This window comes from Eptesicus fuscus, chromosome 15 (genome assembly GCF_027574615.1).
Source record: "Eptesicus fuscus isolate TK198812 chromosome 15, DD_ASM_mEF_20220401, whole genome shotgun sequence".
In the NCBI taxonomy this organism is placed as follows: domain Eukaryota; kingdom Metazoa; phylum Chordata; class Mammalia; order Chiroptera; family Vespertilionidae; genus Eptesicus; species Eptesicus fuscus.
Window position 1 is genome coordinate 62,318,893 of NC_072487.1, and position 13,817 is coordinate 62,332,709.

A 13,817-nucleotide genomic window follows, 5' to 3' on the forward strand; every position below is an offset into this window, starting at 1 on the left:
GGGTTTTGTGGGTTCTGTTCTCTGCTGCATCCCCAGCACCTGGGAGGCGAGTGAGGAAACACTGAGGCAGCACGGAAACGGGGTGCGGATGGCTGTGGAGAGGAAGTGCCGAGGAAAGTTTCTCCACGCACGCCACCTCTCTGGTTTCTGGTGTCACTGGATGCAGAGATCCCTCTAAAGGTCTGTGGGAAGCTCAGAGCATGAGTACCTTTTGCTGTCCCTCAGTGATGGGGGCACCTCTCCGCCAATGCTGACTTAGTCTGTGGTCCCTTTCACCCCATGGCAGGGTGAGGCCTCATCTGCCCCAGGCTGGTTGACCAGTTTTGTCAGCAGAGCCTGTGTTTGGGGTGGGAGACCAGTCCTTTCAGACCATCACCACCAGTCTGAACAGGGATGGTGGTCGTACACAGATTCTCTTGCTTCAAAACGTGTTTCCCCACCGTTCTTGTGGTTGGCCTGCAGTCAGACTGGGAAACCCCGGGTGAGTCAGCACTGCGGTATTAACCAGCGGCTGCCTCAGCCGGCCCCTCCACTGTACCTTCCCCTTCTCCATATAAGATGGGACAGTACCCTTTCAGCCCCGCAGGGTGGTTGCGGCTTTCATTGTTGTGAGTTTTTCCTGCTGCCCAGTGATGTGTGTGTGTGTGGGGGGGGGGGTGTCAGCCTGCAGAAGGCAGCGCTCTGGCCTTGGGAAAAGCGAGGGTGACAGTGACTGAGCAGACAGAGGGCAGGGAAGGCCCGAGCTAACTGGGGAGGGAGTATGGCTGAATCTTGGGGCCCTCGCCTGCTGTGGGGCAGGGCGAGGAGATGCGCCGGGGCTGTTCAGCTAATGCATCTCTCACCATCCCTCCCCTTCTTGCCACACTGACAGAGGATGTGTTACAGGGACGACTCATTCACGTGCCCATCCCTCGACTGGATATGTGTGCTTTTTCCCATAAGGTGTGGGGCACCCTGTGAAGGCAGGACGTGGCAGTGATCAGCATTCCAGCGCCCCTCCCTGCTCTCTCATTGCCCCTCAGGGGACCACATGGGCATCTCCAAGGACAGCATCCTGCTTATTTCTCTGGGATGGGGACTTTGACTTTGACTGCTGCTGGTACCAGACTAGTGCATTTAGATTGTTTTCTGGGCTCTATGAAGTCCAGAAAGGACCCCTGATTTTTTTGGGTTTTTTTTTTTTTTCTCTAGACTTATGCAGCCACTCGCTATAGGTGACTACGTTTAAATTCAAATCGGATTCAGTTAAATAAAAATTAAACCCAGTTCCTCAGTCATATGAGCCATATTTTAAGAGCTCATATTTTAGACTTTTATGAGCCATATTTTAGACTTTTCCATGAACAGTTCCATGAGGTGACTACTGTGTTACATTATAGAACATGCCCTTCGCAGTGGAACATTCTAGAAGGCAGTGCTGGAAATCTTTCTGTCCAAAGGTTGACGACTGTGGGGAGGGAACTCCCGAGCACATGGGAGAAAGATGAGTGGCAAACAATGGAAAATTAGCCATTGCAGGTTTGACCTCGTGTTCTCTTCTCACGGTAAAACACATCTCCAATGAACTCTTACTTTGGGGGAAGACTTAAGGTTCCGGGTGTTGAATTTCCATTCCAAGGCCGTCCCCAGAGTGCTTCAGCCATGGAGCCACTCACCACCTTTCAGCACGTTGTCAGGGACACAAGCTGCTCCTCCACCCCCCAGCTTAGCCAAGAAACGGCTCCTTCCCGCCCGACCTCGCACTCTGCTGGGACGTCCCCACACTGGGGAGAAGTGAAAGACTGGGGGCTTTTATAGCAACGTGACTTTGGAATCAGTGGGAAAGGACATTCTTACCACTGTTAGTTTGCCATTTGTAATTCTATGAAAAGGAGAAAAGAGAAACCCTTGGATGAAACAGATGCTTCCCTAGAATGTCAACTGCATGCTTTTCTGGTCTACCTGTTGGTGTCTCAGTCGAAGAGCCAGGCCCCCGTGATCTAGGGAGACACTCGCGCTCATGGGTGAGCGTCTCCTTAAATTTTGCATCCTGAGCACCTGGTTTGTCACTTTAGCTCCGTCCCGCTGCCTCGCTTTGGGCCCATTTACCACTCATTCTGGCAGGCTCGCTCTCAGGCATCCTGGACTTGCACACAGCTCACCGAGCACCTGCAGCCTCGCACTGTGTCGGCACCTCTCCCCCCTCTGGAGCCCCTCAGGTAGGGGCTGGACCACTTGGCTCTTAGTATACCTGGCCTACCCTGGAGGACATGTAAGTAAGTGGCTGATGGATCAGTGAGCAAATCAGCCTGCCAGGGATCAACTCTCTTGGCTTAGACTTTTCCATGAACAGTTCAGAAAACATCGTACATTGTCACCTGCCGAGCTCCACATTTCTGCACAGCGCCATTGTCTCAGCCGAGAGTCCTCTCCGCACCATGGCGATGGATGGGCACCGGTCACCCCACCTGCCCTTCCCCGGAATCCTGTCACTTTCAGAGTCGGGCTGAGCGATCTCACTAGAAAGCTGTCTCTCAGAATGGTTCTCCTTCTCTCCTTAAAGTGGAAAATCAGTTTGAAAATGATGGATAAGACTGTATTTTATTCAAATATAGTAAAAAAATGTTTCTATACATTGTTATTGTTTCCTCCTGGAATTGGTTTGGGGATAAGTCTTTCATCTCTCTCTCACCTAAGCTCATGTCTTAGAAGGCCGCTTGTACCAGCTTTGCCCTCTCTCTTCCCCAGTTGGAAAATGTTTGCTTGAATTAATACTAGTAAACAAGTTTACAACAACAACAAAAACTCTGCCTCCTCCGGAGTCCGTGCCACATGTCACGCACGGCCAAGCTGTCCTAGGAGCACGTGGCTGGGCCTGGGGGCCATGGTTTGGGAGGGACGGGGTGAAGACACAGTCCCTGGGGCATGAAGGCCCTGTTGTGAACTCTGTGTGACATGCTTCCCTCTCTGCCTCCCACAGAGCGTGTTGAAGAAGAGGGACCAAGTGCAAGCGGAGTACGAAGCCAAACTGGAAGCCGTGGCTCTGAGAAAGGAGGACCGCCCCAAGGTCAGGGAGCCCCCAGGGAGGGCGGGCTACTCAGGCTGCACCCTGAAATCCCTGCTGGAGCCCAGGGAATCCTGTCCCTACATGGGGACCATGGAGGTGCTCGGTGCCAGCTGGGCTGTGTTGCTGCCATTCCCTCTTGCTCCCTTTCAGCCTTATTTCTGGGTGTTCCTCATGTGTCCTTGGGATTGAGTTTTCTGCTAACCACGGCCAGTTCCTCTCTCTGTGAATGGGATTGAGGAGAAGGGGGAAGAGCAGTCTAGATCAGGGTTTTCAAAAGTGCGATTTGTGGACTGGTCCACAAACTGTTGCCAATCCATGGCGGGAAGGTATAGAAGCTGAGAGGAGGTGCTGTGGTTTGTGTTGAACGCTCGGGACGAGTGTGTCACACTAGCGTGGAGAGTTGCACGTGGAGCAAGCCGCACACTGGTTATGCACAGTAGCACTACCGCGTGGTTGGATTGGGGGGAAAAGCCAACAGAAAGTGCTCCTTCAGCACACAGTTTGCGAAGCACTGATCTAGTTTCCGATGCCGTCCAGCTCCAGGGCGCTGGGTCTAGATGGAGGCTCACAACTGTTGTATCACCCCCATTTGTTGTCTCTCTCCTCCCCCCCCCACCAGCCAGGATTCAAAACAAGAGCAATAACAGCCAACAAGCAAGTGCTTACAGTGTGCTTAGCGCTTTATATCTGTATTGTCTCATTTATGCCATGCAACAGTCACGTGGTTCAGGCACCATCTTTATTCCCACTGGGAGATGAGCAAACCGAGGCCCAAGGTCACACAGCCGGCAGAGGGGTCACACACGGACTTTAGAACCTTGCCAGCTATCGTGATGTCACTCTGCTCCTTTTTGTTTGTAATTGGAAGGTGTATTTGTTTTTGAAAAAGGGGTGGAGTAGGGGATGTTATTAGATTAATAGCAGGGGCCCCGTTTCAGGGAAATAGTTTGACAACAGAACCATTTGTTTGGGTTTCCTCCTCTGCCTTGGTTCTCATTGCCTAGAAAGAACTGGCTTTGGGAATTTGAAACCCAAACCTCAGAAATGGCACACCTGACTCTATATGTTTACTAGAGTCCCGGTGCACGAATTCATGCACCAGTGGGGTCCCTCGGCCTGGCCTGCGGAATCGGGCTGAAACTGGCTCTCTGACATCCCCTGAGGGGTCCCAGATTGCAAGAGGGCTCAGGCCAGGCTGAGGGACCCCACCAGTGCACAATCGGGGCCAGGGAGGGACATAGGAGATTGGCCAGCCAGGGAGGGGCCACCGGAGAGCTCCAGGGCATGTCCGGCCCATCTCACTCAGTCCCCATCAGCCAACCCCAGCAGCAAGCTAACCTACCAGTCAGAGCGTCTTCCCCCGATGGTTAGTGCATGTCATAGCAACTGGTCAACCGGTTGACTGTCTGCCCCCTGGTGGTCAGTGCACATCATAGTGAGCAGTTGAGCAGCCTTAGCATATCATTAGCATATTATACTTTGATTGGTTGAACAGACGACCGGACAACTAGGCACTTAGCATATTAGGCTTTTATTATATAGGATTGCTTCACATGATCACCCCAGCAGTCACCAGAGGGAAGGCACTGTTCTTTCCCCATTTCAGGGAACAAGGAAACAAGGCACAAAGCATCTCAATAAATTGCCTATTTTTGTTTGTGCCAAAGATCTTTATCCAGTGTGCTCAACACAGCAGGCAGGCAATACACTTGTGGCATTGCGCCCTGTGTCACCCATAGTGTCTACACAAGAGAGTGAAGGCTGCATACGGAGAGCACAACCATAAAGACGGGACTCTTATCATTGGCCCAGTGTTTGCAGCTGGAACTTGGACAGAGAGCGAGGTACCCTCTTCCATATTGTGTGTCACAAGGGAGGAGATGGGAATACAGCTGTGCTCATGGCTGTCCTCTACCTCCCAGCTGCCTGTCCCATTGGCCAGTCTGGTTGGCCCTGTGACATTCTGGAACATGGTGCTGTCTGCTGAGCCCATGTCTCAGTCTCATTTAAAGGAATGACACAGAGCCCTGGCCCGGTGGCTCAGGTAGTTGGAACAAAAGGTTATAAGTACAGTTCCCAGTCAGGGCAGGTACCTAGGTTGCAGGTTTGACCCCTGGCCCGGGGATGTAAGGGAGGCAACCAATCGATGTTTCTCTCATGTCAATGTTTCTCTCTTTCTTTCTGTCACTTTCTCTCTCTCTCTCAAAATCAGTAAAAACATCCTCTGCTGAGGATGAAAAAACAAAAAACAAAAAAGGAATGACACAGAATACTGTGTTTATATATTTTAAATGTTCATTCTTACAATTTAGCTCCCAAATATAAATATAGATGTTACTTTTCCTGGCCAGGGAGGAAAAGGGAGATGGCAAGTCCCGCCACTGGCCTGGTTTGCAAGCTGAGGACCCTATATTTAAAAGATGTCACTTAAATAGTTCTGTCAGCATCCGTGCCTGCTCAGCCCTGAATACAAGCTTTCTTAGAGGCTGGTTTTGTCATTTAGTATATGTCCGGTCCTGTGTGGGACAGTTTCTTTCTAAAGGCAGGAGCCAAAGGGTGTGAATAATAGGCCCATTTAAATCTTGATTATGCCCTGGCTTGCTGGCTGCAGAAGTTCACACCCATCTCGGGGCAGATGGAGCAGTGGGAACAGCTGTTTCCGGTTCCTCAGTTCTAGCTAGCCAAGCTGTGGGGCTCCTGTCTCATGCTCTCCCCACTTCTTGCTGGCCTGGGTGACTTCTCTTCTCCTCCCAGTGGGCGTTGAAATCTTCCTGCTGCTGCTGTTCTCACTTTCCTGGAGCATCACTGACCCATCCGACTCATGCTGTCGGCCGCAGGAGTTTACAGAGGAGCAGGTTTCTTTCCAGCGCGTGAGATGAACCAGCAGGGTCCAGACACAGCTACGTCCTCTTAGCAGCTGCGTCAGGCGGTCTTCATCACCCCTCTTTCTGGTGGCATGCTGAGCCCTGCCAAAGTTAACTTTGCTACCTAGTTAGAATTGTGATATTTAGCCCGATGGAGGTTGTAACAGGGGGGCAGCACAAATTGTACCACCAGTTTGGATCTGGGGCAGCAGCTCCGTTGGTGGACAGAGGAGGGCAGTCAGTCCAAGTTGACTATGGTTTGGGAGAAAGAGCACAGGATTTTGAATCAGACGGCCCTGGCTGCAAATCCCAGCTCTGCCCCAGCTTGGACTGGGTTGCTCATCAGCCTTGGTGGGGTTCAGACCTGTGAGTGCTGTGCGGGTGCAGAGATGGGCACAGTGTTGGATGGGGTCCCAAGTGCTCCATTGGCAGAGCCTCTGCTGCCCATTCGAGTTCCATTTGTCGCTAGTAGGAATGCTGAACGTGTTTGCTGAGTTTGTTGTCATGATTAAAAAATATTCTTTTGTCTAAGCATATTTTTAGGCATTATTTCTTTGTGTCCTAAGGTTTCTGCTTTCCCACTCCTCCCGACCACCTATCCTCCCGACCACCCTTCAGCAGTAGAAAGATATCTGGGAAGTGGATGTCTAAAGCTTTTGCTGTGCTTTGTTTTATATGTTTGTTTGTTTTTAAATATATTTTTATTGATTTCAGAGAGGAAGGGAGAGGGAGAGGGAGATTGAAGCATCAATGATGAGAGAGAATCATTGACCGGCTATCTCCTGCACGCCCTCTATTGGGGATCGAGCCTGCAACCCAGGCATGTGCCCTTGACCAGAATCGAATCAGTCCATAGGCTGATACTCTATCCACTGAGCCAAACTGGCCAGGACATGTGTTATGTGTTGTTTTTTTAAATGTGTTTTTATTAATTTTCTTAGAGAGAGAGGGAGGGACATAGAAACATAGATGAGACAGAAACATCATCAACTGGCTGCCTTCTGCATGCCCCCCCATGGGGATCGAGCCTGCAACTGGGCATGTGCCCTGACCAGGAATCGAACCGGCAGCCTGTTGGTTACTGGGTTGGTGCTCAACCACTGAGCTACACAAGCTGGGCTGCTTTATGTGGTTTTGAGCTTCACTCTTCAGAGCTCCTGTTGGTGAGATGAAAGTCAAGATATCAGGAATGGGTCAGGGCTGACTTTACCCCAGGTCTCGATGAGTTCTGCTGTAAATACATTATAGAGGGAGTAAAATTGTTCACAGGCCCATCACAGGGATGAGGGAAGGAGAGGAACGATGGGGAGTTTTCCCAGGGGAGGGTCCAGGTCTGAGAAGACCTGAGAGGGGCTAGGGCCTTGTTGTTTTGAAGTGAAGTCTTGAAAAGTTGCTCTGAAGACTGAGGAAGTTGATTTTTGTGAAGCCACAACTAGTAGCAAAATCTGGCCACTTCCCCATCACCCAGAAGAAGGAAATGGCCTCGTGGGCCTCCATGACCTTCACTGTGAATTTCACACTGGAGTGGATGTCCGGAGGATGAAGGAGGGAGCCCTGTGGCCCCAGCTTCTGGAAGGCCTCTGCAGTGAGGGGAAATGTTAGTGTCAGAGAATGTCAAGTTTTGCTTTGTGTTTAGGTTGAGGAAACTCACCAGACTCTGCAGTGATTTGTTCTCAGGCAGATGGAGCATGGAGCTTTGGATGGCATATACTTGGCTTTCCTCATCTTAATTTTGAATTTGGAGAAATTACAGGCTCTTAGTCGTGGCCGCTGCCTTGGGCTGGATCTGTCAGAACCACAGGCGTGTGTGAACCTGCGAATCTGACCCTCCTTACAAGCCACGGACGATACCAAAGCTACTGCTGGAAACAAAGAGGGGCGGGAATTGCATTTAAAATGGGGCAGGAAGCATACCTACCCTAATGTGAACATGAGGGTGGGCCACGGAGAAAACGTGCAGTTTATTCTGCATTTGACTTTTCAATGCTAATATTGTCAAGTGTAGCTAGTTTAAAAAAGAACAAAGAAGGGATGCCAAGAGAGAAGGCTTTATAAAAACCTTACATTTATCTTCGAAAGGTAAAAGGGAGGAGGGGGTGCTCTTTTAGGCCCTGACCCATTGGTGGCCTTGAATTGGGGATTGCCAGGTGTAGGAGCTTTGGGAATGGTCGTGTCAGTGTGGCGGAGAGACGGTGTGTCCCGTGGAGGGGTGTGTGTGCAGAAAACAGGAGGGACTGAGCTGTTGCCTCTCAGGTTGAGCACAAGTAGCGAGAACTAGGGGTCACTTGGACAGGCCTCGCCAAGGCTGTGGACAAAGCCCTTAGAAGTACAGAATGGTTAACGTTCTGGATGAGCGGAGATGTGCCAGGAGCAAGAACTCCAGCTCTGAGGTGGCAGATGGGAGCGAGGAGACTCTGGTCTGGAGCTTCTGCAGACCTGGGAGTTAGTTAAGTGGGTGTCCTTGTTTCCAGGCACTTCTGCCAAGTGAGGAACAGACAGGCCCGAGGTTTCCCAGCTCTCCCCGCAGCAGCCTTGATCTCAGCCTGGGTTCGAAAGCCAGACTAATGAGGCAGAGGTCACCTCAGCCAAAGAAGGCGGGCTCTGTCACCTCCCTTATCTTATGTAATTCCTGCCTCAACCTCTATGGGTGTGGTTGTTCTCATCTTACAGATGAAGAGCCAGGACTCAGGGGAATTACATACATAGTGTATGTGCCAAAGCTAACAAGTGGTGGAGCAGGAATTGGCCCTCAGATGTGTCTTGCTCCAGAGTTGGCGCCCTTTATTCCTACTGCTCGGGTTCCCAGCAGTCTTTGGAGAGGAGGGGTCTGGCTTTTGTAAGCATGTATAGATGAGTGCTAGAGGGACTGAGGGAGAGAAAGAACATGCACCTTCTCCTGAGTCTTCATTCTCTGTGTCTGTTCACTCCTTTCAGCCATGATCAGGTGATCTGAGGGCTCCTCTTTTCTCAGTGTATCTGCTCTTGACTCACCTGTGCCCTTTCTTCACTCTCCTCACCTGCCATTCTCTGAAGTTTGTTTCTTTTTCTCCCTTAAAAAAAAAACAAAACCATATCCGTTTTGACTCTGTGGATAGAGTGTTGGCCTGCAGACTGAAGAGTCCCGGGTTCAATTCTGGTCAAGGGCACATGCCCAGGTTGTGGGCTCAATCCCCAGTGGGGGGTGTGCAGGAGGCAGCCGATCAATGATTCTCTCTCATCATTGATGTTTCTGTCTCTATCTCCCTCTCCCTCTCCCTTCCTCTCTGAAATCAATAAAAATATATATATTTTTAAAAAGCATTCTTTCAGGGCACCCATGGCTTCTCAATCTTGACCCTATCTCAGTGTTTTCTCAACATTTTTTCATCTCACAGCTCACATAGAAAATGAAAATGTTTGTGTGGCACGCTGGGGTAAACAGACCGGGTTGCTTGAAGCTGGAGGTGAGCAGCCTGGGACTCTGGCTTCCCCGAGGGCTGGGGTCAATGTTGCTGTCATTCACACAGAACCTGTTAGGAAGCTCTGCCCCGCCTTTCACCCGGCAGCATGCGGCTGAGAAGATTCCCATCTTGAATTGCTTCTGTCATTGGTCCTGGCACCTGTCCCATGGCAGCCATGCGTCCCCTCTCCCCCAGGTCTTGGGATCATGTCTGCTTTATATAACCTTTGGGGACTTTTCAATCTACCGTCATCATGGGAGCAGATAATATGACATCTGCAGCCTACCTCCAAGAAGGTCACTTGGGTAGGGATTTATATCAGGGCCTAGAAATCCAGGTACATGGAAAGGACTCAGTCATACATTTAAAAGTGAACGTTGTGTGATCTTACATTACCACCTGCTTTCCAACACACACAAGTGCTTTAGCCCCATGTGACCCTTCTCTCATCACTTCAGTAACCCATATTTTGTAGTGGATGTTCTCATGAGAGATAAGGAACCCGATAAGAAAAATGAGGTCTTGTTCTCTCTTTAGAAGTTTTTCTTGCCTTTTGAGGTTTAATCTGGTGATTTTTTTTTTTCTTGGTGGCTTGTGATAAGCAGCACCCAACCATTAGCATTGGATATTGCCATCTCAGCATCCTTCAGACACAAGGTAGCACAACTCTAACAATACCTCAGTCAGAAAATTAAAACATTGCGATAAAAAGGAATGCTGGATGTTTCTGGTCAGTGAACTGATTGTCACAAAAACACTGCCCTAACAGAAACAAAAGCGAGAAGAATGTGATCCTGAGCGTCTGATGCCAGCGGCCCTCCTCTTGATAAAGTTGACAACTTCAGTAGCTAGTCATTTCAGGCTGCCCACCCCAATTCCTCTTATTCTCGTCTCTGTAAACCCTCCTCTTCCCCCTCATCTAACCCCTCTCTCCATCCCTGTGTTTCTAGGGCTCTGTTCTCTCTGACTCACTTCCTGCTTCTGTGCCCATCTTTTCTAGTGACCTTTGCTGGTTCCTTTATTAGCCCTATAAATGTAGGCTTCTCCATGAGTTCTACCCATCGACCCTCCCTTCCTCAGCCCCCTCTTCTATTCCCTCATATATTGAAAATTTTAAATCATGGGCAAAATACACATAACATAAGATTTATCATCTTAACCATTTTTAAGTGCACAGTTCAAATGTGTTAAGTAAATTCACATTGTTGTGCAACCAATCTCTAGAACTCTTGTCATCTTCCAGACCGGAAATTCTCCCCCCACTGAACAACAACTCTGCATGTCCCTCCTTCCTCCGGTCCCTGGAAACCACCATTCTACCTTCTGTCCCTATGAATTTGACTACTCTAGGTAGCTCATATCAATCAGACAGTACTTGTTCTTTTGTGATTGGTTTATTTCACATAACATAATGTCCTTAAGGTTCATTCATGTTGTAGCATGTGTCAAAATTTCCTTCTTTGCCCTGGCCTGGTGGCCCAGTTGGTTGGAGTGTCATCCTGTACACCAAAAGATTGCTGGTTCAATTCCTGGTCAGGGCATATACCTAGCTTGTGGTTGGGGTGTGTATGGGAGGCAACCATTGATGTTTCTCTCTTACATCCATGTTTCTTTCTCTCTCCCTTCCTATCTAAAATCAATAAACATATCCTTGAGTGAGGATAAAAAAATTTCCTTCCTTCTTAAGGCTGAATAATATTCCATTGTATGTACATACCACATTTTGCTTATTCACTCATCTGTGGATGGGCACTTGAGATGCTTCCACCTTTTGGCTATTGTGAATAATGTTGCTATGAACGTGGGTGTTCAATATATATCTTTGAGACCCTGCTTTCAGTTTTTTTTGGGGGTATATATCCATAAGTAGAATTGTTGTATCATATTATAATTGTTATTTTTTTGTTGAGGAACTATCACACTGTTTTCCATGATTGTGCCATTTTTCATTCCCACTAACAGTGCCCAAAGATTCCAATCCCTCTACATTCTCAACAACACTTTTTATTTTCTGTGTGTGTGTGTGTGTGTGTGTGTGTGTGTGTTTTAAATAATAACCATCCTAACGGGTGTGAAGTGGTCTCATTGTGGTTTTGTTTTGCATTTCCCTAATGATTAGTGATGTGGAACATCATTTCATGTGCTTTTTAGCCATTTGTGTATCGTCTTTGGAGAAATGTTTATTCAGGTCCTTTGCTCTTTTTAAAATCAGGTTATTGTTGTTAAGTTGGTTCAGCCCCCTCTTGTGGAGGGCAGGTCTCACTCTTCCTGTGGCTGCAGCTACTGCCTTTATCGGGTCTGTGGTCCTGTCCTTTATCCTGAGCCCTACGGTGGGCTATTGCTATCCTAGTCACCCAGACTAGAAAGAAACTTCAGGCTCTTCTCTGACTTTCTATATCTTATATCTCACGTGCAATTGGCTGCCAAGTCTGTCAGTTCTGTCTGCACCAGGTTGGTCTAAACTATCCCCTCCCTCCTGGAGTTACAGCCACTGCCCCGGTTCCAGGGTGCCAAGGATGATCTATGACAGTAGAGTTTGATGTTGACTCATCTCCAATCTCTGGAGAAATCTTGGGTTGGGTAGCAAGGGTGAAGAGTGACATGAAGTTTGAAAGACTATATTTGCTTATATTATAATAGTTTATATTTGGAAAACAAAAAAGTACATTTTTTATAAGACATGGAATAAAGCTCAATAAAATATTCTGACCTAAGGAACTATGCAAATGAGAGATTATCTTTTATGAACTTCGATTATAATGTTGTATTGACCAGAATGAGCAAATATTTATTGAGTGTTTAATATATGCCAGGCACCAAGTGTTTTTTACATTCTATCTCATTTAACCTCATAACAACCTTGTAAGGTGGAGAGTATTATCCAGAAAAAGAAATTGAGGCATAGAGAAGCCCAAAGTTACCCATCTAGCAAGTGGTAGATGTCGTATTTGACTCTGGAAATCCGGCCCCATAACTGACAATACAGTTGGAGGAAGCACAAGGCTTTCTATTTTCAAAAAAAGGGGCATGAGGGAAATGGACCCCAGAAAACCTGGCCTTCAGGAAGAGCCCCAGGCTTATGCCCCGTCCCCACCAATCTCACCAGCTGGCGTTCTCTCTGTGCCTTAGTGGGCACTGTGGCCTGTGAGCTGTTCCAAGGTAGGTCTAGGTGCTGTCTCACTTCTGTCATTTGCACGTACTGTCTAGAGTGCCCTCTCCCCAATCGTCACACTTCTCTGAAGAGTGGCCTCAGTGGAATGTCTTCAAGGAAGCCTGATCCCTCATCCCAGTTGGACTCGCTTTCTAGTTCCGCCTTACATTTTGCTCATCACAGGGCTCTGAGTGCAGAGAGAGCATCTTCCCAGGTAGATTGTAGGCAACTTGAGACAAGTTTGCCTGTAAGCACTTTCATATTCCTCACTGCCAACTGGGGAATATGTTGTGAGAATGATGAACTAAAAATACTTCCCAAAGCCAGGCTGGGGCAATCATAAACTCCAGAGCTGTAGTACTGACTCTTGATTTTTTGTGGGTCAACCAGAGCTTCCACCCCCATGAGCAGCTCCCCTTTCATTTGAAGGAACTCCTCTGAGTCAGAGAGCTGAGCCTTCCTCTTCTCCCTGTGCCCCCCGAAGAGGTTCTCTTTTCAGAGCTTTACTTTTCCTCTTTGCTGAAGTAGTTTTGCTAAGCAAACAGGAAGTTGCTCCCATGCACTCACTCACCCACATGCTAAAATGAGCAGTGCCCACGAGAGGAATAAGGGAACTGGACTGTGCCTGCAGGGAGCTGAGGCCTGGCCAGAGACCCTGGCCCCCTGGGTGTCCGTGGGGCCGGTTGACTGGACATTTATGGGGGAATGGCTCGGGTGCAGCCAAGTCAGGACACTCTTGTTTTGTTTCAGTTTCCCCCAAGGTGGTCAACAGGAATGGGTGAGTCAGCAGGGAAAGGCAAGGGTGACTTCAGGCATGGCACCAGAAGAAAAAGTCAAGTTTGTTTGTAATTCCAGAAGCTTCAGTGCTTTGAGGAAGGCTCCTTTTCCGCTCTAAAGAGCAAAGTTCTTTCCTTTCGAGTTGCCTAGGATGCCTTGCTGTCTCTTTCTCTCCGACTCATCCTTGTCTCACCCAGGTTTAGTTTCCATGCCACACACTCTCAGATCCCCTCACCCAGGCTGCTTTCCTTTCCTTGCTCCTGTGTACTGCAGCCATCTCCAAGCGGTCTGGGTGGCAGATGCCAGTGCCCTCGGCACTTGTAGAAGCCCTGAAGGTGTCCGGCTCCCTCAGGCTTGGCCTCACCATTATTGCTGTTTCTGGGTTGGCTCCTTGCCCATAAGGCCTGAGTATAAAAATTCCTTGATTGGTAAAGATTGACCCTGAAGATAACCCACAACTTGGAGACATTGGGGTTCACGGGACCCAGCACACAAAATGTATAAGGGCTTATTTGTTGTTGGGAAGGAAGCTTTTGGCA

The 13,817-nt window shown here is 48.7% G+C and overlaps 1 protein-coding gene across 4 annotated transcripts in view; it reads left to right on the top strand.

The window, feature by feature from the left end:
* Window positions 1–13,817, top strand: part of SNX30 (sorting nexin family member 30) — a 111,109-nt gene that overhangs the window by 63,377 nt on the left and 33,915 nt on the right. For 3 of the 4 annotated variants that reach the window (XM_008141788.3, XM_054726755.1, XM_054726754.1), the window contains exon 7: window positions 2,960–3,046. In XM_008141788.3, coding sequence (XP_008140010.1) covers window positions 2,960–3,046 — 87 coding nt within the window. Of the gene's footprint in view, window positions 1–2,959; window positions 3,047–5,800; window positions 6,407–13,817 lie in introns of those variants that run through there. The other variant, XM_054726756.1, reaches the window with a different exon arrangement.